The sequence below is a fragment of the Rana temporaria genome, chromosome 7 (genome assembly GCF_905171775.1).
Source record: "Rana temporaria chromosome 7, aRanTem1.1, whole genome shotgun sequence".
NCBI classification, from domain to species: domain Eukaryota; kingdom Metazoa; phylum Chordata; class Amphibia; order Anura; family Ranidae; genus Rana; species Rana temporaria.
This window is the reverse complement of record NC_053495.1, coordinates 54,360,198-54,384,157: the sequence shown is the minus strand read 5'-3', so window position 1 is coordinate 54,384,157 and position 23,960 is coordinate 54,360,198. Positions and strand designations below refer to the sequence as shown.

Sequence of the window (23,960 nt, the reverse complement as noted above, 5' to 3'; positions counted from 1 at the left end):
CGTAAGTCCCGCCCATATATGAAAAACGCCGTTCAAACCACATATGTGAGGTATCGCCGCGTGCGTTAGAGTGCCAGCAACAATTCTCGCACTAGACCTCCTCTGTAAATCTAAACTGGTAACCTGTAAACATTTTCAAAGCGTCGCTTATGGAGATTTTTAAGTACTGAAGTTTGGCGCCATTCCATGAGTGTGCGCAATTTTAAAGTGTGACATGTTAGGTATCTATTTACTCGGCGTAACATAATCTTTCATATTTTATAAAAAAATTGGGCTAACTTTACTGTTTTGTTATTTTTTAATTAGTGAAACCATTTTTTTCCAAAAAAAGGCGCTTGAAAATTGATTGCGCAAATACTGTGCAAGATAAAACGTTGCAATGATCGTCATTTTATTCCTTATAGTGTCTGCTAAAAAAACATATATAATGTTTGGGGGGTTCTGAGTAATTTTCTAGCAAAAGAATGATGATTTGTACATGTAGAAGAGAGGTGCGGGAATAAGCCTGGTATTGAGGTGGGTATAAAAGCCCGGTATTGAAGGGTTTAATTTTTAAGTTTTTTTACATTTCCTTTAACAACCAGCTATAAACAGGTTTAAAAAAATGCAAATCGCGGTAAAAACTCGGTACTTGCGTTTTGGATGCGGGTCCATTGAATTCTATTACATGCAAAACGCTGCTTTTTGCGGGGAAAAAAGTCCCTGACCCTTTCCAAAAATGCAAAGGCACAAAAAAGCATTAATGTGAACATGTTCCATAGGAAACCATGTTAAAAAATGTCCCTGCATTTCTGCAAAATGCATCAAAAAGCGCATTAGTGTGAATGGAGCCTAAGTTTGAATTCTTTTTACAATGCTTTTCAACAGTAAGGCCCGATTCACACCTATGCATTTTTAGTGCTTTTTGCAGATTTGCACTGCAGAACATGTTCCATAGGAAACCATGTTGAATGGACTGTAGTGCAAATCTGCAAAAAGCACTAAAAACGTATAGGTGTGAACCAGGCCTAAAACTTCTTCTCATAAAACAGCGTGATCCCTTAAGGCCGCATACACACGACCGGTCAAAACTGATGAGAATGGACCGAGGTTCAGTTTCATCGGTCCAAACCGACTGTGTGTACGGCCCATCGGTCTTTTGTCCTTCGGACCAAAATTTTAAAACTTGCTTTAAAATCGAACCGATGGACCGCTGACCGATCGGGCCAAACCAATGGTTAGTACACAAAAGCATCGGTTCAAAACCCGCGCATGCTCAGAATCAAGTCGACGCATGCTTGGAAGCATTGAACTTCGTTTTTTTCAGCACGTCGTGTGTTTTACATCACCGCGTTCTGACCCGACCGTTTTTTGAACTGATGGTGTGTACACACATCAGACCATCAGGCCACTTCCGCGGTGGACCGATGAAAACGGTCCGTCGGACCATTCTCATCGGATGAACCGGTCGTGTGTACAGGGCCTAAGGCTCGGTTCACACCTATGCAGTTTGCTTTTGATACGCTTCTGCAGTGCTTTTTGTGGTGCGTTTTTGACGCATTTTTCGCTTTGCGTTTTTTATGTTTTTTTTTGGCCAATTTGTTTTTTGGTGGATTTACAAATGCAAATTGTGGCAAAAATGCACTTCATGCTTTTTTGCAGCTTCTCCATTGAAGTCTATTGAACCAAAAATGCACCGTTTTGCTTTTATAAAGTCCCTGACCCTTTCCAAAAATGCATTGGCTGGAAAAAAAAAGCATAGATGAACGTGTCCCATAGGAAACCATGTTAAATGGACTGTAGTGCGTTTCTGCAAGTGCGCTCCTTTGTGGTTTAGGTTTACTCTCACCTGAGTTATTTGACCCTACATCAATGTATGGTCAGATAGAGCTTTTGGTTAAGAGTGAGCTGATCGATCAATCCTATTCACTCAGTGATTCCCCACACTCCTTCACTCCTCTGCAGTACATGTGAAAAATGAAACAACATCTAGGTGTCTGTTTAGCTGTGAACAGCGTTGATCCCAAGGATCACTGCTGATCACAGTCCATAAACAGTTTATGAAACAGATAATCACGGGAGAAGTTGTTTAAACATGTTCTCCCGCCGATGATCTCCGCACACAGAGAATCCTCATTGACCGACTCGGAAACGGACAGTTTATGAAGCTGCGATCTCAGCGCCTTACTGGTGATCTGTGTCAGAATTCACCTCCCTGATTCACCAGCTCAGAGGTGGAGAATCGGGGAGTGAAGAGAGAATCTCTGGGGATCTGAGGGGGAAGGAGGAAGATTTTTAATTTCTTTCTACCTCGTTTAGACCCCCCAAGACTGTAACCATGTCCTCCTGTAATATTTATGTGTGTGTGTGTATATATATACAGAGATTTTTTTCTCAGAAAATAGGTGCAGGAACTCAACCATGACCCCGTTCAGATTTCACAAACAGTAGAAGGGTATTAAAGGGGCATTAAATACCAGGATTGCATTACATACAGAGTGCAGAGTTCTTGGGGGTTACACACAGAGTGCAGAGCTGTCACTTGTAAACACAGAAACCAGACTTCTGTGTTTACAAGTGATTGTGGAGATCAGGCACCAAAGGGTCTGAGCCAAAGGTGGTGGAACTGAGTTCCCCAAGTTCCCCCAGAAAAAAAGCCCTGTATATATATATATATAATTATGAAGGGGGACTCGTTATTTTATTAACATTAACCACGCCATCTGTCCGTGTACTGAACAGTGATCATTTATAATTTCTTAACCATTTTAGGATCGCCTCGTGCACATATACGTTGACAGAATGGCACGGCTGGGCACAAGCACGTACCTGTATGTCCTCTTTTTAAGTGCCCAGCCGTGGGTCACGGGGAAACGCGGCGCGCTTTCGAGACCCAGTCCGAAGCTCCGCGGCCACGGGACCCGCGGACCCGATCGCCGCCGGAGTCCCGCGATCGGCCCCCGGAGCTGAAGACCGGGGAGAGCTGTGTGTAAACACAGCTTCCCCGATCTTCACTGTGGCGCTGTCATTGATCGTCTGTTCCCTGTTATACGTCCAACCCCCCCTACAGTTAGAAACACATATGAAGTCACACTTAACCCCTTCAGCGCCCCCTAGTGGTTAACTCCCAAACTACAATTGTCATTTTCACAGTAAACAATGCATTTTTATAGCATTTTTTGCTGTGAAAATGACAATGGTTCCAAAAATGTGTCAAAATTGTCCGATGTGTCCGCCATAATGTCGCAGTCACGAAAAAATTTGCTGATCCCGGCATTAGTAGTTAAAAAAAAAATGTATAAAAATGCAATAAAACTATCCCCAATTTTGTAAACGCTATACATTTTGCGCAAACCAATCGATAAACGCTTATTGCGATTTCTTTCTCGTACATCACGGGACACAGAGCGGCATATTCATTACTATGTGGGTTATATGGAGTACCTTCAGGTGATGGACACTGGCAATCTCAAACAGGAAGTGCCCCTCCCTATATAACCCCCTCCCATAGGAGGAGTACCTCAGTTTTTTCGCCAGTGTCTTAGGTGTTGGTCATGGTTTAGCTTTGCCTCCACATCCTTGGGATCAAGGCAGGCTAACCGGATCTGTCCAACGGCCTCAGTGCTAAAGTGGACAGTATCCGGACCCCAAAGCCATGGGGTTTGCCCATAACGCTTCTCTTTTTAGAGAGCTGGACCCTGGGCCCAGGACTTAGAACCTTGGGCATCTAAAGCTCCTGTTTGCCAGGGTGCTATATGGGCCCAGGACAGTGGCTCCTTCATAGGAACCCAGGGCCTGAAGGTCTAGACGCCACCCACGGAGATGGGGGAAGATTGGACCTCTTGCTGTGCAAAAGTCCTGCGGCATGGAGCAGGTAAGTATTGGGGAGCCTGCGGAACTTGGTTCTTAGCAGATTCCCTGGAGGGAGGTGCACAGGGGGTCATGCCTGGGTATGCTCTGCATTGGCAAGGTATCACTATGTCTATGCTCAGAGACAGGATGATTCAAATCCTTTTCCCCCAGTGATAGGTGTCCTCCCTGGTAAGTGTTGTTTGCTGCGTGGGTCTGCTGCGCTAGGTGTGGGATCTCTGTGAAATACAGGAGCCGTGTTTCCCATGCTAAGAGGAGGTCTGTGACCTACCTGAGGGCTTACCTGCCTGGGTGCTGCGCCGCTCCGTCCTCCTCCATGTGCGATGGCCCCCGCCGACGGGCGCGCGCGTGCCCGAGAGCCCGAGATATGAACGTTTTTTCGCGCCATTGGCTGGGGTGGGGGCGCATCCCTGTGGGCGGCGATTTACATATAGGAAGGAGAGGCCCTTCCAGTAGCTGCCAAAAGGCTCAGTGTCTTCCTGAGTTACAGAGGAGGAGGACGCTGAGCGGAGCTCGCTGAGGACACCCAGTGGCGGAAGGAAAGATTACAGTCGTTTTCTAAAGAATAGACTGTCAAACCTACAGATAGGTTTCCTTTTCCTTTTTTTCAGCAGATGGCTATTGGCAATACTTATTAGGAGACAGAGTATTTTTCTTTTCCTCTTCAAAAAAAAAAGATATAAAAAAAAAAAGAAAAAAGAAGAAGAAAAAGGGAAAGTACTTCTGATCTCCCTTCTCAGTTTGGGCGTTAGTCTCTATCGTTCCCAAACCGGCAGATCCCCTTAGCTACGTCTGTGGCTGGGTGATAGCAGGTGTACCTCGGTATTGTACCATGGCTTCTGGGTCAGAGGGTACAAAGGGTGGGGATTCCCCCGCAAAATCCGAGGGCTCAGACACGGCTATGCCGCTGCTCTCCCCACAGGACATATCAGGGCACGCCCTGATGGGACCTGGGGGATCTGGTGCTTGGGCTGGTCCAGTTCAGTCCAACCCCGGCTTTGTCACTGAGAGGGTGCTTGCTGTTTCTTTAGGAGAACTAGAGAAAAGAATGGCAAAAAGAATAGCTAAGGCTATATCGGGTAGAAAGCGGACTAGGTCTCCGTCACCCGAGCAGGAACCCTCAGACTCAGAGATCCTTTCCCTAGGGGAATTGGATAATCCTGACGTTTGGACCAGGGTGGTTCAGAGATCGAGGATCCGGATACTGAGGAGTCTAGTTCAACCTCCCAAGGGGAAAGTTTGTGGGTTCAAGCTTTAACGGACATGGTCCATGAGGCATTTAAGTTACCCATACCAGAACCTCAAGTATCGGCGGTTTCAGCTTTAGGCTCATTAAGAGCGCCTCAAAGCAACGCAGTTTTTCCGGTCCATCCTCTACTCGAGGATGTCATATTTCAGGATTGGATCAAGCCAGATAGAGTCTTTTTACCACCTAAAAGATTCTCTGTTTTATATCCTATGGAGGAGAAATTCTCCAAAAGGTGGGCGCCCCCGGCGGTGGACGCAGCCATCTCCTGTGTGAACAGATCTTTAACTTGTCCTGTAGAAAACTTACAGGTGTTTAAGGATCCGGTTGATAAACGCTTGGAAACATTACTTAAGGCCTCCTTTACTTCAGCAGGGGCGATAGTTCAGCCCGCTGTGGCTGCTATTGGAGTTGCCCAAGCATTATCAGATAAGACTAAGCAAATGCTTAAGCTTATCCCTGCCCAACAGGCAGAGGAATTTTCGGATATACCCAGGGCTATACGCTTTACGGTGGATGCTATTAAGGACTCCATCCAGCAGGCGTCACGTTTATCCTTATTTCTAATCCATATGAGAAGGCTCTTATGGTTGAAGAATTGGGAGGCTGAGCCCCCGTGCAAAAAACTCCTGGTAGGGTTTCCCTTCCATGGAGGACGTCTCTTCGGAGAAGACCTGGATAGATATATTCAGACTATATCAAGCGGCAAAAGCACTCTCTTGCCAGTCAAGAAGAAGGCCCGCATTTAAGCGCCAGCCCTCCCCGGGGCACGGGCCCTCTAATACCAAACAGTATCGACGGCCTCCTGCAAGATCAGGATTTAACAATAAGCCGCAGGGCCAAGCCACTGGGGGCAAGAAGCAGTGGTACCGCAAGCCTGCGAAGCCAGCCCCCAAGTCGGCCTTATGAAGGGGCGCCCCCACCCACGATGGTGGGGGGAAGGCTGCGTCTCTTTGCAGAGGTTTGGGAGGCCAGCATTCCCGACTGCTGGGTACGGTCTTCCGTGACCACGGGCTACAAACTAGAATTTCTAAAATTCCCTCCTCCTCATTACCAGGAGTCAAGAGTACCAGGCGACCCTGTGAAAAGAGCCGCATTGATGGCGGCATTGAATCATCTGCTATGCCAGAAGGTGATAGTAGAAGTACCAGTCCGGGAACAGGGATTGGAGTTCTACTCCAACCTGTTTATCATCCCAAAGCCCAACGGCGATGTCAGGCCAATTTTGGACTTAAAGGGAGTAAATGCGTACCTAAAGGTCCGCTCATTCCGGATGGAAACTATTCGGTCAGCTGTCGCCGTGCTCCAGAAGGACGACTTCATGGCGTCCATAGACATAAAGGATGCTTACCTTCATGTGCCAATTTTTCAGCCACATCAAGTATTTCTACGCTTCGCGGTGGCTCAGCGTCATTTCCAATTTGTGGCGCTCCCCTTCGGGTTGGCTACGGCCCCCCGGGTATTCACGAAGGTCCTAGCCCCAATCCTAGCCAATCTAAGGACCCAAGGGGTCACGGTCCTGGCTTACCTGGACGACCTCTTGGTCATAGACCACTCGTCTCCTGGCCTGGAACGAGCAGTGGCCCTCATGGTTCAGTACCTCGAGAGGTTCGGCTGGGTCCTAAATCGAGACAAGTCAGCATTCCTGCCCACAAGGCAGCTGGAATATCTCGGCATGAGATTGGATACAGAACAACAAAAGGTGTTCCTACCCCTATTAAAGGTCAAGGCCATCAAGGAGCTAATACAAATAGTTCTAAGAAAGAAAAGGCCAACTGTTCGCCTATGTATGCGACTACTAGGCAAGATGGTGGCCACATTCGAGGCGGTACCGTACGCCCAGAGCCACACTCGCATCCTGCAGGCAGCCATCCTGTCAGCATGGAGCAGGAGGCCACAGGCCTTGCATATCCCTTTGCCGCTCTCATCAAGAGTCCGACAAAGTCTCTGTTGGTGGTTAGACCCTCAGAATCTACTGAAGGGGAAGTCTTTCAGCCCAGTGGCTTGGAAGATAGTAACCACAGACGTCAGCCTGACGGGTTGGGGAGCAATTTTGGATGGTTGCATTTGCCAGGGTACTTGGGCAAAGCCAGAGAAGCAGTTGCCCATCAACATCTTGGAGCTCAGAGCTGCTCGACTAGCCCTCAGGGCTTGGACGTCAAAATTGCAGGGGTTCCCGGTGGGAATTCAATCAGACAATGCCACGGCCGTGGCATACATAAATCACCAAGGGTGAACCAAGAGTCAAGCCGCTCAGAGAGAGGTGAGCTTGATTCTCCTGTGGGCAGGGGCTCATGTGCCCTGCATATCGGCAATATTCATTCCAGGAGTGGACAACCTTCAGGCGGACTTCTTAAGTCGCCAGACTCTGTTGCCGGGGGAATGGTCTCTACATCCACAGGTCTTTCAGACACTCTGCCAAAGATGGGGAGTGCCGGACGTGGATGTCATGGCATCGAGACTCAACAAGAAGCTAGACAGGTTCATATCCCGCTCAAGGGATCCGATGGCCTGCGGAACCGATGCGCTGGTTTGCCCTTGGTATCAGTTCAAACTTCTTTATGCATTTCCCCCGCTCCAGTTACTACCCCGCCTGCTGCGCAGGATCAGGGTGGAGCACATACCAGTTATCCTGGTAGCTCCAGCATGGCCCAGAAGGGCATGGTATTCACTAATCCTGAAGATGGTAGTGGGAGACCCTTGGACTCTTCCTCTACGGCCAGACCTGCTATTGCAAGGTCCGATCCTCCACCCTGCCTTACGGCATCTAAATTTGACGGCCTGGAAGCTGAATCCCTGATTCTCAGGGGTAGAGGTCTGTCTCAGAAGGTAATCTCTACCCTAATCAGAGCCAGGAAACCGGTCTCTAGGGTGATTTATTACAGGGTCTGGAAGGCCTATGTAGGCTGGTGTGAGTCCAAGCGATGGCTTTCTCGCAAATTTACCATCGATAGAGCATTAAGTTTTCTCCAGCTAGGAGTGGATAAAGGAGTGGCATTAAGCACAATCAAGGGACAGATTTCAGCTTTGTCAGTGTGGTTTCAGCGGCCGCTGGCCACCCACTCGCTGGCTAAGACCTTCATTCAAGGGGTCTTACGTATTAATCCTCCAGTTAAATCCCCGCTTTGTCCGTGGGAATTAAATCTTGTTCTGTCAAGTTTACAGAAACAACCTTTTGAGCCGTTGGCTGAAATTCCTTTGGTTTTACTGACAAGGAAGTTAGTATTTTTGGTCGCCATAGTTTCCGCCAGAAGAGTATCGGAACTGGCAGCCTTATCCTGTAAGGAACCATATCTTATTTTACATAAGGACAAGGTCGTTCTCCGCCCTCATCCTTCCTACCAAAGGTTATATCCAGTTTTCATCTAAATCAGGATTTGGTATTACCATCCTTCTTTCCTAAACCTACTTCCAAAAAGGAAGGGTTGCTGCATACCTTGGATATTGTCAGGGCCATGAAGGCCTATCTTAAAGCTACAGAGAAGATCCAGAAAACAGATGTGTTGTTCATTTTACCGGATGGGCCCAAAAAGTGGCAGGCAGCTGCAAAATCCACCATCTCGAGGTGGATTAAACAGTTAATCACTCAGGCCTACGGCTTGAAGGGGTTGCCTCCTCCGTTATCATTAAAGGCTCATTCTACTAGGGCCATGGGCGCCTCCTGGGCAGCACACCACCAGATCTCTATGGCTCAAGTTTGCAAGGCGGCAACCTGGTCTTCTGTCCACACGTTTACAAAGTTCTACCAGTTGGACGTAAGAAGGAATACTGATACAGCCTTTGGGCAGGCAGTGCTGCGGGCTGCAGTTTGAGACCCTCGGGTTCCGGGGGCTCCCTTTTGAGTAAAGTTTAAAAATTATTTTTTTCTCAACTAAGTTGGATTTAATATGATTTAAGTATATCTCTAAATTAAATCCTTTTGTCTTGGGAAGATGTCTCCCTCCCCTCATTGTAAGCATTGCTTTGGGACATCCCACATAGTAATGAATATGCCGCTCTGTGTCCCGTGATGTACGAGAAAGAAAAAGGGATTTTTAATACAGCTTACCTGTAAAATCCTTTTCTTGGAGTACATCACGGGACACAGAGCTCCCACCCCTCTTATGGGGACCATTTTGGGAGGCATACTGCTTGCTATTAAACTGAGGTACTCCTCCTATGGGAGGGGGTTATATAGGGAGGGGCACTTCCTGTTTGAGATTGCCAGTGTCCATCACCTGAAGGTACTCCATATAACCCACATAGTAATGAATATGCCGCTCTGTGTCCCGTGATGTACTCCAAGAAAAGGATTTTACAGGTAAGCTGTATTAAAAATCCCTTTTTTTTTTTTTTTTTTTTTTACCAAAAATAGGTAGAACAATACGTATCGGCCTAAACTGAGGAAAAAATATATTTTTTTATATATTTTTGGGGGATATTTATTATAGCAAAATAAAAAATATTGCATTTTTTCAAAATTGTCGCTCTATTTTTGTTTATAGCGCAAAAAATAAAAACCGCAGAGGTGATAAAATACCACCAAAAGAAAGCTCTATTTGTGGGAAAAAAAAGGACGGCAATTTTGTTTGGGAGCCACGTCGCACGACCGCGCAATTGTCAGTTAAAGCGACACAGTGTCGAATCGCAAAAAGGGGCCCGGTCCTTTATTTCACTGCTTCATAAACAGACACCATAGTGCCTTATCTTTTGGATATCACAATCTTATTTTGCAAGTGCTACTCACATCACATCAAAAACAATAATGCTTTATTATCAAAACCAATAATGTCAGCAGTGCCGCCTTCACCAGATGTGCTCTCAATAGCTCATCCTTTTATTTTGGGCACTCTCCAGTCTTCTTACTCAGTCACCATACAAAGAAGTGAAAGCAAAAATAGTGCTTTATCCACTTATTAGACACTCATAATAGCCAGTTAATATGCCTCCTTTTCATTGACATATATTGTTCTTTTATATTACTCAGAATATTCTCTTTTTCAGTATAATATTTACTATTATCTGCCCCTACGTGTTTTGTCACTGCTCATGTGACTTTCTCAAGGGGATCTGCTGTAGGTTGAGGCCATTAACTAACCAAAGACACTCTCTTTGCTGTCCATTGAGGGATGAATCTTCTCAGATCAAGCCCTGATCTTATTTTGCTAAAAAAGATGGGTATTCTTGGCCAGTGCCAAAGGGCACTTCACAGCAGTGGCAACTCAGGGTATGAGACAAGGCCTTAGATACTCATGAAACCAGCTGCTTGGGTAGCAGAAAGGGGTCAGGTGGCCAAAAGTGTTCTTCTGAGCAGCCTACTCATAGAGTGAGTTTTCAGGCATGAGTTATGCCACAGTTCTAGACCTAGAAAACATTTCCTGTCTTACTTTTACTAGCAACTGCATGTTTACAAAGTGGCACAATGCAGAGCCCAATGCTCACATTCCAAGCTTGCCCTGTGCATCCAGTCCTGCAGGATCTGGGCATGGAACTACAAAATCTGGCTGCAGATACCTGCATGCAAGGCCAGCTCAGCATTTTTCTTCCAATTTAAACCAGGAACTAGGTATAGTAGCATTCATCTGCGGTGACAATTTGGTGAATGCCACATTCACTGCTTAAGTATGCCCCCCAAGTACCTAGAACAAATCCATTTACTGATGCACTGCTCTTGCTGCAGCTTTGCATCTTGATTGGAAATTTGATCTGCTAATTGTCATGTTTTTCATCCCTAACCTTTTTGGCCAAAGCAAGTACTAAAGCTGCAAAAGTAATTTGCAGAGATGTTGAGATCCCCAGTAGACATACCATTTGTATGAGTGTATCTATTGAACAATAGAATTGAAGATACCCTTCATTTAGGTGATGCATACTGAAAATAGAAAAATAATATAGTAGCTTTATCTTTTATTTCTTTTTTTCACAGGGAGAAACAGAAATATGTATCCGTTTTTCAAGAAATAGGTTTAACGATGACATTTTCTCATTTGGAAGACCTAGTTGGAGATATGAAAGACGCAGGCCCCCCACCACAGGCTGCAGAAGAAAATGCTATAATGTTTCCTGGAAACCACGTTGCTGTAAAAATCACTATGGAGGAGATTGCCATGGTAAGTGGTATATCATTTTCACCCATAATTAAAATCTGGACTGGGCAGTTACAGTCGACTGTAAACCTTGATAGTATTAATTATACTGTATAGTAACCGTTTACACCGTAGAGATGACAAACATTATAACAATCCTACAGATTTGAAACTATTCTATAGAACCTACTACAACTTAAACTGCTCGTGTTGTCAAAATAAAGAGGTAAGGGGAAGGATAATAAATCCTGTTCTTCAGATGACCACTTCAGGAAGAGGTGTTGAGGTTGAGGGTAACGCTTTTAGGAGAACCTACATATAGTAGCAAAATTAGGTCACTGCTACAAGGCTTTTAGCTTAAATAAACATTCAAGGGGATCTAAAGCCTATTGTGTTGCGTTTGTGCTGTCTGATTTTAACCATATGTGGCAAATTTTGTCAAACTTAGCTGGGCAGCATCTGGCAAGATAGGCCGCTTTGTATAGTGGCACAGCTGAGTTGATCAGCAATTTCCATGTATTCAAAAGTAGGTACCTCTGTTTGTTTACACTTTATGAGTAGAGACTTTCTAGCATAGAATAGTAGAAGTCCTATTAGGCCCCATGCACACGAGATGCAAATGCAAACTCATCTAAACACAAGTTTTCAAAAGCAAAAAACGGCGTTTAAAACGCCCGTTTTTGCCGCAAATTTCGCAGCGTTTTACCGCGTTTGCGTTTATAAGCGTTTGGTTAAGAAACATCACAAGACCCTCCCTAAGCTCAAAAAACAGTATTATTTAACCATTTCAGCCATTTTGTGAGACCAGAGCAGCTGAGAGAGCAGCAGTGTACGTGTATTTAGCGCGTCACTTGCCACGTCACCTGCCTCAAGTTGTGAATTGTCCACTTGCCACGTCATCTGCCACGTCACCTGCCACAAGTTGTGGATTGTCCACTGGCCACGTCACCTGGCCACGTCACCTGCCATGTCACTTGGCCACGTCACCTGCCACAAGTTGTGGATTGTCCACTTGCCATGTCACCTGGCCACGTCACCTGCCACGTCAACTGGCCACGTCACCTGCCACAAGTTGTGGATTGTCCACTTGCCACGTCACCTGACCACGACACCTGCCACAAGTTGTGGATTGTCCACTTGCCACATCACCTGCCACAAGTGGATTATGCACTTGCCAAATCACCTGGCCACGTCACCTGCCACAAGTTGTGGATTGTCCACTGGCCACGTCACCTGCCATGTCACCTGGCCATGTTACCTGCCACAAGTTGTGGATTGTCCACTTGCCATGTCACCTGGCCACGTCCCCTGCCACGTCACCTGGCCACGTCACCTGCCTCAAGTTGTGAATTGTCCACTTGCCACGTCATCTGCCACGTCACCTGGCCACGCCACCTGCCACAAGTTGTGGATTGTCCACTGGCCACGTCACCTGGCCACGTCACCTGCCATGTCACTTGGCCACGTCACCTGCCACAAGTTGTGGATTGTCCACTTGCCATGTCACCTGGCCACGTCACCTGCCACGTCAACTGGCCACGTCACCTGCCACAAGTTGTGGATTGTCCACTTGCCACGTCACCTGACCACGACACCTGCCACAAGTTGTGGATTGTCCACTTGCCACATCACCTGCCACAAGTGGATTATGCACTTGCCAAATCACCTGGCCACGTCACCTGCCACAAGTTGTGGATTGTCCACTGGCCACGTCACCTGCCATGTCACCTGGCCATGTTACCTGCCACAAGTTGTGGATTGTCCACTTGCCATGTCACCTGGCCACGTCCCCTGCCACGTCACCTGGCCACAAGTTGTGGATTGTCCACTGGCCACGTGACCTGGCCACGTCACCTGCCACATCACCTGGCCACGTCACCTACCACAAGTTGTGGATTGTTCACTTGCCACGTCACCTGCCTCGAGTTGTGAATTGTCCACTTGCCACGTCATCTGCCATGTCACCTGGCCACGCCACCTGCCACAAGTTGTGGATTGTCCACTGGCCACGTCACCTGGCCACATCACCTGCCACATCACCTGGCCACGTCACCTGCCACAAGTTGTGGATTGTCACCTGGCCACGTCACCTGCCACAAGTTGTGGATTGTCCACTTGCCACGTCACCTGACCACGACACCTGCCACAAGTTGTGGATTGTCCACTTGTCACGTCACCTGACACAAGTGGATTATCCACTTGCCAAATCACCTGGCCACGTCACCTGCGACAAGTTGTGGATTGTCCACTGGCCACGTCACCTGCCATGTCACCTGCCACAAGTTGTGGATTGTCCACTTGCCACGTCACCTGCCACGTCATTTGGCCACATCACCTGCCACAAGTTGTGGATTATCCACTTGCCAAATCACCTGGCCATGTCACCCTGCCACAAGTTGTGTATTGTCCACTTGCCACATCACCTTCCACAAGATGCGGATTGTCCAATTGCCACGTCACCTGGCCACATCACCTGCCACATCACCTGTTCACATAACCTGGCACGTCACCTGCCACAAGTTGTGGATTGTCCACTTGCCACATCACCAGGCCATGTCACCTGGCCACATCACCTTCCACGTCACCTGGCCATGTCACCTGCCACAAGTTGTGGATTGTCCACTTGCCACGTCACCAGGCCATGTCACCTGGCCATATCACCTGCCACGTCACCTGGCCATGTCACCTGCCACAAGTTGTGGATTGTCCACTTGCCACATGACCTGGCCCTGTCACCTGCCACGTTACCTGGCCATGTCACCTGCTACAAGTTGTGGATTGTCCAATGGCCACGTGACCTGGCCACGTCATCTGCCACATCACCTGGCCACATCACCTACCACAAGTTGTGGATTGTACACTTGCCACGTCACCTGGCCATGTTACCTGCCACAAGTTGTGGATTGTCCACTTGCCACGTCACCTGGCCATGTCACCTGCCATAATTTGTGGATTGTCCACTGGCCACATCACCTGCCACAAGTTGTGTATTGTCCACAATGCAATGCAAGCAATTACATTTTTTTATGTTTTTTTTATGGTTTTTCATCATTTGCCATCATTCTTAAGATTTCTAATGTAAAAAAATAGGTCACCTTTAAAAACGCCTATAAATGAAATCGCGGCATTTTGCCGCGATTTGCATCTGAAACGCGAAAACTTTTTTGTCTGAACCCAAAATTTTGCTTCTGAAAAAACGAGCCTAAACCCAACTGCTTTAAAATGCAAAAAAACGTGAATGTGTGCATGGACACATAGGATAACATTAAATGTGTTCAGGGGCAGTTAAACAAAAATGGGCAAATGCCTCTGAACTCGAGTTTACCAGCGTCTCGTGTGCATGGGGCCTGAATGTGTCGATCTGCTCGCTGGGTCTGTTGGGCTCCTTGGCCCACCGTCAAGCAACCAAAACACTAAGGGGAACATGGACCATGATCATGGTTTCAATAAAGTTTGTGACCTCCATCCAAAAGAGCTGGATTCTGGGACCGGACCATAACATATGGTTAAAGTCGGCATTCGCCCCACCACACTTCCAACAGTTGGAGGAGGAATTTGGGTACATTTTGGATAATCTTTGGGGTGACAAATAGCTCCTATGAAAGAGTTTAGATTGTATCAACCAATCTCGGATGGAGAGGAGTTGTAAGAAAGGATACTCCCAGGTTGCTGTTGGGAGACACTTCAGACTCCGTGAGAGCAGTGATGTCGATCATAGTACAATTCGGAACGTTCTCTGGTCTGGTGATCAACTGGATGAAAACATCACTTATGGTGCTTGATGCTGAACCGGACGCCCAGAGTTTAGCGGCGCTTCAAATACCGGTAACCTCCAGCTTCAAATATTTAGGAATTCAGGTCACCCCGGAAATACTAGAATATATCCCCCTTAATCTATCACCCCTGCTGGGCTGTATCCGAGCTCGAATGAAAGTGTGGTCAAAACTGAAAATGTCCCTGGTAGGAAGGGCTAACTTGATCAAAATGATCTTCATGCCCCAGCTTCTTTATATACTACATAATGCACCTGGGGTTAACCCCCCTAAAATATTTTGCATTATTAACTCTGCTTTCAGGTCCTTTCTGTGGCTGGGCAGGTCCCCCAGGGTTAAGCTAGAACAATTGCAGAAACCCAAGGACGAGGGAGTTGCCCAACCCGTGGCTTTATTATATTGCCTCCCAGCTGCAGCATGTGGCCCAAACCCTCGTCCCGCTGGACGGGGTGATGGAGGACCGCCTTGCCGTAGACCCCGTTGAGACTCTCATGTACCACAAAACGAGGGTACCCGACGTAGCAGAGGGCTTGGAGGCCTTGGCATACGCAACGTCTAATAATAGATTCCCCACGTTTGCCCTAATCCAAAAAATATGGAACAAGGCCAGACAGTTACAGGCAATGGAAGGTTTCACCAAATACAGCCCAATTTGGAACAATAGATACTATTCGGAACTACAGACTCTGACGTGTGGGGCTCGGTGGAGGAGGTATGGGGTCACGCACCTACATCATATTTTTGTGGCAGGTCAATTGAGCACCTTTGCTGATCTGAGGGAGCGATTTTGGCTTCCCAGGACGATGCACTTTTATTATATACAACTACAACTTGCCATCAGGGCTCAGTTTGGTGGGACTTCGGGGACCCTTTCACCGACCCCCATATTTCATTATATGGAGGAGGTGGACAGCTATAAGGGCTTTATTTCCAAATGCTACTGGATGCTACTAGGAGTGTTTCTGATGGGATTTCCTTTAAGGACTGTGACCCAATGGGAGAATGATGTCGGCACCCCAGGGAGGGGGAACAGTGGGAGGAGGCACTTCAGGCGGTACAAATGTCCTCCCTTAACGTGGCGCAGCATCTGTCACAGTTATACAATATACTGAGAGTGCATTACACGCCAGCCAGGCTGGCTAGAATGGGGGCGAGACCAAACTCGGACTGCCCAAGGTGTGCGAGAGTCCACGGAGACTTAATTCACGTGCTGCCCAAAGCTACATTTGTACTGCACAGGGGTACTGAATACGTCTTCTCAGTGACTATCCCGACTGACCCCAAACCGTGCATCCTGGGCATCCTAGACGATCTCCCCCTGGAGGACAATTTCAAACCGCCCATTGCAAGAGCCCTATTTCAGGCACATTAAAGGCCATTTACTGGGCTAATAGGCAATGAGCTCTGAGTCAGACCAAGCTGGCAGCTTTTCTTTATCGTACATCACGGGACACAGAGCAGCATATTCATTACTATGTGGGTTATATGGAGTACCTTCAGGTGTTGACACTGGCAATCTCAAACAGGAAATGCCCCTCCCTATATAACCCCCTCCCATAGGAGGAGTACCTCAGTTTTTACGCCAGTGTCTTAGGTGTTAGTCATGGTTTAGCTTGCCTCCGCATCCTTGGGATTAGGTGAGCTACCGGTTCTGTCCAAAAAAGCCTGAGCGCTAAAGTGGTCAGTAACCGGACCCCAAACCCTTGGGGTATAGCCCATAATGCTTTCTTTTTAAGAGAGCTGGACCCTGGGCCCAGAACTTAGAAAACCTTTGGGCGCCTAATGTTTTCTGTTTGCCAGGGTGCTGTATGGGTCCAGGACAGTGGATCCTTCATGGAAGAAGAAGGTTCCCAGGGCCTGAAGGTCTAGACATCCCCACGGAGATGGGGGAAGATTGGGCCTCTTGCTTGGCAAAGTCCTGCGGCATGGAGCAGGTAAGTAAGGGGAAAAACTTGCGGAACTTGGCTCTTAGCAAGTTTTTTCTGGGAGGTCACAGGGGACATGCCTAAGGTTATGCATTGCATCTGGCAAACCAGTCACATATCATGAAGATAGGATGGCTCTATATGTTATCATTCCCCATAAAAAGTGACCTCCCTGGTAGTGTTGGAAAAGCTGTGAGTGGGGCCTTTTGTGTACAAATGTATGTGTTGTGTCAGAGAGCTATGCTTACCTGCAAGCCTCCAGGCGATGCTCTATCCAGTCCTCTTCCTCATGCCTGCAAGGCAGGCAAAAAACGCTGACCTCCTCGTGTGTTCCAGGCCTGCGGCTTACCACCTAAGAAATTTTCTGTCATATATCCAGTTTTCATTTGAAGCTTCTCCTGCAGTAGACGCAGCCATCTCATGTGTTAACAAATCGTTAACATGCCCTGTAGAGAACGTACAGGTTTTCAAAGATCCAGTTGATAAGCGCTTGGAAGCACTACTTAAGAACTCCTTCACTTCTGCAGGGGCAGTAGTACAGCCAGCCGTGGCTGCGATTGGAGTCGCTCAAGCTTTATCAGATCAATTTAAGCAAATGCTTGAACTTATTCCTGCCGAGCAGGCAGAAGAGTTTTCGGATGTCCCTAAGGCCATATGTTTTACGGTAGACGCAATCAAGGATTCCATCCAGCAAGCGTCACGTTTATCGTTATCCCTTATCCATATGAGAAGACTCTTATGGTTGAAAAGCTGGGAGGCTGAGCCCCCATGCAAGAAGCTCCTGGTAGGGTTCCCCTTCCATGGAGGACGGCTCTTCGGAGAGGACCTAGATAAATACATTCAGACCATTTCAAGCGGCAAGAGTACACTCTTGCCAACTAAGAAGAAGGTTCAGGGGCCTGCGTTTAAACGACAGTCCTCCCCTGGGCAGGGGCCCTCTAATGCCAAGCAGTATCGACGGCCTCCTGCAAGAGCAAACTTCGGCTTCAACAGCAGATCAGAAGGACAGGCTGTTAGAGGCAAGAGGCAGTGGTTTCGCAAGCCAGCAAAACCAGCCCCCAAGTCTACCTCATGAAGGGGCGCCCCCACCCACGAGGGTGGGGGGAAGGCTGCGACTCTTTTCGGAGATTTGGGAAGCCAGCATTCCCGACGAGTGGGTACGGTCTTCCGTGGCCACAGGCTAAAAGCTAGAGTTCCTAAGGTTTCCTCCTCCTCATTTCCAGGAGTCGAGGATTCCAAACGATCTGGAGAAAGGAGCCGCGTTAAGATCGGCTCTAGATCATCTACTTTCCCAGGGAGTAATAGTAGAAGTACCAGTCCTGGAACAGGGGCTGGGTTTCTACTCCAACCTAATGGAGGCTACGGCCCCCCGGGTGTTCACGAAGGTTCTAGCTCCAATCCTAGCCAAGCTAAGGATCCAAGGGGTCACGATCCTAGCATACCTGGACGACCTCCTAGTCATAGACCACTCGTCTCCCGGCTTGGAGCGAGCAGTGGCCCTCACGGTCCAATACCTCGAGAGGTTCGGCTGGGTCCTAAATCGAGAAAAGTCAGCATTCCAGCCCACAAGGCAGTTGGAATATCTCGGCATGAGATTGGACACAGAACAACAAAGGGTGTTCCTACCTCTAAAGAAGGTCAAAGCCATCAAGGAATTAATCCTACTGGTTCTAAGCAAGAAGGAACCGACTATTCGCCTATGTATGAGACTACTAGGCAAGATGGGGGCTACATTCGAGGCGGTGCCATACGCCCAGAGCCACACTCGCATCCTGCAGGCAGCCATCCTGTCAGCATGGAGCAGAAGGCCACAGGCCTTGGATATCCCGTTGCCACTCTCATCAAGAGTCCGGCAAAGTCTGTGTTGGTGGTTAGACCCTCAGAATCTACTGAAGGGAAAGTCTTTCAACCCAGTGGCTTGGAAGATAGTGACCACAGACGCCAGCCTGACGGGCTGGGGAGCGATTGTGGATGGTTCCACTCGCCAAGGTATTTGGGCAAGGCCAGAGAAGCTTTTACCCATCAACATCTTGGAGCTCAGAGCGGTTCGACTAGCCCTCAGGGCTTGGACGTCGAAATTGCAGGGGTTCCCGGTGAGAGTTCAATCAGACAATGCCACGGCAGTGGCATACATAAATCACCAAGGGGGAACCAGGAGTCAGGCCGCTCAGAGAGAAGTGAGCTTGATTCTCCTAGGGGCAGAGGCTCATGTGCCCTGCATATCGGCAATATTCATTCCCGGAGTGGACAACTTTCAGGCGGACTTCTTAAGCCGCCAGACTCTATTGCCGGGGGAATGGTCTCTGCATCCACAAACCTTTCAAGCACTCTGCCAAAAATGGGGAGTGCCGGACGTGGATATCATGGCATCGAGACTCAACAAGAAGCTAGACAGGTTCATGTCCCGCTCAAGGGATCCGATGGCCTGCGGAACCGATGCTCTGGTTTGCCCTTGGCATCAGTTCAAACTTCTTTATGCGTTTCCCCCGCTCCAGTTACTACCCCGCCTGCTGCGCAGGATCCGGGTGGAGCACATACCAGTCATCCTGGTAGCTCCAGCATGGCCCAGAAGGGCATGGTACTCACTAATCTTAAGGATGGTAGTGGGAGACCCTTGGACTCTTCCTCTACGGCCAGACCTGCTATCGCAAGGTCCGATCCTCCACCCTGCCTTACGGCATCTAAATTTGACGGCCTGGAAGCTGAATCCCTGATTCTCAGGGGTAGAGGTCTGTCTCAGAAAGTAATCTCTACCCTAATCAGAGCCAGGAAACCGGTCTCTAGGGTGATTTATTACAGGGTCTGGAAGGCCTATGTAGGCTGGTGTGAGTCCAAGCGATGGCTTTCTCGCAAATTCACCATTGATAGAGTTTTAAGTTTTCTCCAGCTAGGAGTGGATAAAGGATTGGCATTAAGCACAATCAAAGGACAGATTTCTGCTATGTCAGTGTGGTTTCAGCGGCCGCTGGCCACCCACTCGCTGGTTAAGACCTTCCTTCAAGGGGTCTTACGTATTAAACCTCCAGTTAAATCCCCGCTTTGCCCGTGGGATTTAAACCTTGTTCTGTCAAGTTTACAGAAACAACCGTTTGAGCCGTTGGCTGAAATTCCTTTGGTTTTACTGACAAGGAAGTTAGTATTTTTGGTCGCCATAGTTTCCGCAAGAAGAGTATCGGAACTGGCGGCCTTATCCTGTAAGGAACCATATCTTATTTTTCACAAGGACAGGGTCGTTCTCCGCCCTCATCCTTCCTTCCTACCGAAGGTTATATCCAGTTTTCATTTGAACCAGGATTTGGTATTACCATCCTTCTTCCCTAAACCTACTTCCAGAAAGGAAGGGTTGCTGCATACCTTGGATATCGTCAGGGCCATGAAGGCCTATCTTAAAGCTACAAAGAAGATCCGGAAAACAGATGTGCTGTTCATATTACCGGATGGGCCCAAGAAGGGGCAGGCAGCTGCAAAGTCCACCATTTCTAGGTGGATTAAGCAATTAATCACTCAGGCCTACGGCTTGAAAGGGTTGCCTCCTCCAGTATCATTAAAGGCTCATTCTACTAGGGCCATGGGCGCCTCCTGGGCGGCGCATCACCAGATCTCTATGGCTCAAGTTTGCAAGGCGGCAACCTGGTCTTCTGTCCACACGTTTACAAAATTCTACCAGTTGGACGTAAGAAGGAATACTGATACAGCCTTTGGGCAGGCAGTGCTGCAGGCTGCAGTTTGAGACCCTCGGATTCCGGGGGCTCCTCTTTTTTGAGTTAAATTTAAAATTTAAGATTATTTTTCTCAACTAAGTTGGATTTATTATGATTTGAGTATTTCTCTAAATTAAATCCTTTTGTCTTGGAGATGTTCTCCCTCCCCTCATTGTGAGCATTGCTTTGGGACATCCCACATAGTAATGAATATGCTGCTCTGTGTCCCGTGATGTACGATAAAGAAAAAGGGATTTTTAATACAGCTTACCTGTAAAATCCTTTTCTTGGAGTACATCACGGGACACAGAGCTCCCACCCCTCTTTTTGGGGACCATTTTGGGAGGCATACTGCTTGCTACAAAACTGAGGTACTCCTCCTATGGGAGGGGGTTATATAGGGAGGGGCATTTCCTGTTTGAGATTGCCAGTGTCAACACCTGAAGGTACTCCATATAACCCACATAGTAATGAATATGCTGCTCTGTGTCCCGTGATGTACTCCAAGAAAAGGATTTTACAGGTAAGCTGTATTAAAAATCCCTTTTTCCCTATTGGCAAGGGCAGAATTCTTATTTCCGCCACACTGAAGTAGCAGTTGTTGAAATTGGTGAAGCAGCTGAGGGTCCCTCATGGACATACAATGCCTGGTTTTCTGCTGCAGATTTGGTTGCATTTACTGCCCCCTACATTGTTGCACAACTTAAAGGGGTTGTAAAGACTTAATTTCTTTTACCTTAATGCATTACTTGCATTAAGGTAAAAAATGTTTAGGTGTCAGCATTGCCCCCCCTTAGTCCCCCTTTACTTACCCGAGACCTCATTCGATCCAGCGCCGTGCACATTTGCAGATTTATCCTCCCCTCACTTCTCCTCTCGCTGGCTTTGCTGGGGGATTGGGAGCCATTGGCTCCCAGTGCTGTCAATTAAATACAGTGACGAGGAAGCAGGGGGCGGGGCCGAGTGCCACTGACTGTGGGAATGGTCGCAGCAGAGGGACTCGGGTGTGAGCACGGACAAGTGCCCCCATGGAAAGCAGTGTCCCTTGGGGGCACTGACCAGGGAGAAGGAGCCAGGAGCGCCAATGGGGGGCCCGAAAAGAGAAGGTTCCCACACGCTCTCTGCGATTCCATTGTACAAAGTAGGTAAGTATACTGTAGATCTGTTGTTTTTTTGTTTTACCTTTACAACCCCTTTAATATTTTTCTTATCAGGAAAATAGCCCTGCAGTGGCCTTTTTTAAAGAGAGCTTAATTTTTGCTGTTATAGTTCACATAGTGCCATTTGCTGTGTTGTGTCTTAAAACCGTATAAACCTTTTGTGTTACAGTGTGCCCTGGAGGCCTGGAAGCTCCGTGTAGTAATCATGGAACATGTGTAGATGGAATGGCAGGATCGGGTCGGTGTATCTGCACAGAGGGGTTTAATGGGGCAGCTTGTGAGCTATGTGCCCCTAACAGATATGGCCCAGACTGTAAAGGTAAGTTTATTTTACCAAGGACTCAATGGTTAATAGAAAATGCTCGTCAACTGCTTACATTGCAAGGAATTTTATGAAACCTTATTTCAGATTCCTACCTATCCTGCTTGGAGATAGTTTTCCGGTTAAATGGATATTCAAAAATATTGAGACCATAGAGAATTGAATTTGCTGTTAGTCTTCTAGGCGATGATATGTGTTTCTTGAACCACTTAAGACCCGGACCAAAATGCAGGTAAAAGACCAGGCCCCTTTTTGCGATTCGGCACTGCGTCGCTTTAACTGACACTTGCGCGGTCGTGCGACGTGGCTCCCAAACAAAATTGGTGTCCTTTTTTTTCCCCACAAATCAAGCTTTCTTTTGGTGGTATTTGATCACCTCTGCTTTTTTTTTGGCGCTATAAACAAAAATAGAGCGACAATTTTGAAAAAAATGCAATATTTTTTACTTTTTGCTATAATAAATATCCCCCAAAAATATATATACATTTTTTTTTTCCCTCCGTTTAGGCCGATACGTATTCTTCTACCTATTTTTGCAACAAAAAAAATCGCAATAAGCGTTATCGATTGGTTTGCGCAAAATCTATAGCGTTTACAAAATAGGGGATAGTTTTATTGCATTTTTATAAAAAAAAAATTTTTTTACTACGAATGGCGGCAATCAGCGATTTTTTTCATGACTGCGACATTATGGTGGACACTTTCGGACAATTTTGACACATTTTTGGGACCATTGTCATTTTCGCAGCAAAAAATGCATTTAAAATGCATTGTTTATTGTGAAAATGACCATTGCAGTTTGGGAGTTAACCACAGGGGGGCGCTGATGGGGTTATGTGTGACCTGAAGTGTGTTTACTACTGTAGGGGGGTGTGGCTGTAGGTGTGACGTCATCGATTGTGTCTCCCTATAAAAGGGATGACACGATCGATGCTGCCGCCACAGTGAAGAACGGGGAAGCTGTGTTTACACACGGCTCTCCCCGTTCTTCAGCTCCGGGGACCGATCGCAGGACTCCAGCGGCGATCGGGTCTGCGAGTCCCCCGATCACGGAGCTTCGGACCGTGTCGCGGGAGCGTGCCGCGACCCACGGCTGGGTACTAGTACAGGACGTACGTGGATGTGCCCAGCCGTGCCATTCTGCCGACGTATATGTGCAGGAGGCGGTCCTTAAGTGGTTAAACTGAACTATTAAATAAATTGCACAGTTCACATGAATCAGTAGGGCACAAGGCAGCATTACCAGATCATGTTTTGTAGAAATAGAATACTTTTAAAGAGGATTCTGTCAATTTGCCCATGCAGAGAGTCTTGAAAGCACACTCACCTTTTTTGTGTTCCCTTGCCAGAACACTGACTCCTAGCCATGCATAAGCAATTTTGTACCCCTCCCACGACAGTGTGCAGGCCTGGGGACTGGCTGCTTTGGCTTAAGCAATGCATGCTTTTTAGGTATTTTTTTTAACAACAAGTACGAGTATCAATATTTTTTTGAAGTACTCGCTGATACCTATTGCCTAGGAAGATTGGGTAGAGGGGTGGTAATAATAATACTTAAGTAAAAATTAAGAAGATACATGTATGAATACATTGATTGTTATTTATTAAATTAATAAATGCAAAAATCATATTTAACAACCAGTCCTTGAAGTGCAAAGTCCATAAAGTACAGACATGCCAAGCTTGTGTGTATCATACACACATGGGTAACACTGGGCAAAGGAGAAAACTAAACAAAGTTGCAGCTGATAGACGTAGTTCACCTTATTGTCAAGTGGAATTAAGATTGTCCACTCACATGCTGCTATGTGTGAATAGGATCTCCGATGCTTGGCTCAACAACAAGCTCCTGACCAGGGAGAAAGGGAGCAGATGTAACAGCTGGGTAAAACCTGGAGGAGCAGTTAGATGAGGAGAGC

At 47.3% G+C, this 23,960-nt stretch overlaps 1 protein-coding gene across 1 annotated transcript in view; it reads left to right on the top strand.

The window, feature by feature from the left end:
• The window catches only part of STAB1 (stabilin 1), a 357,595-nt gene that overhangs the window by 275,237 nt on the left and 58,398 nt on the right, over window positions 1-23,960 (top strand). Inside the window, exons 55-56 of the mRNA XM_040361004.1 lie at window positions 11,001-11,184; window positions 21,889-22,038. Of these exons, the coding sequence (XP_040216938.1) occupies window positions 11,001-11,184; window positions 21,889-22,038 (334 nt within the window). The remainder of the gene's footprint in view (window positions 1-11,000; window positions 11,185-21,888; window positions 22,039-23,960) is intronic.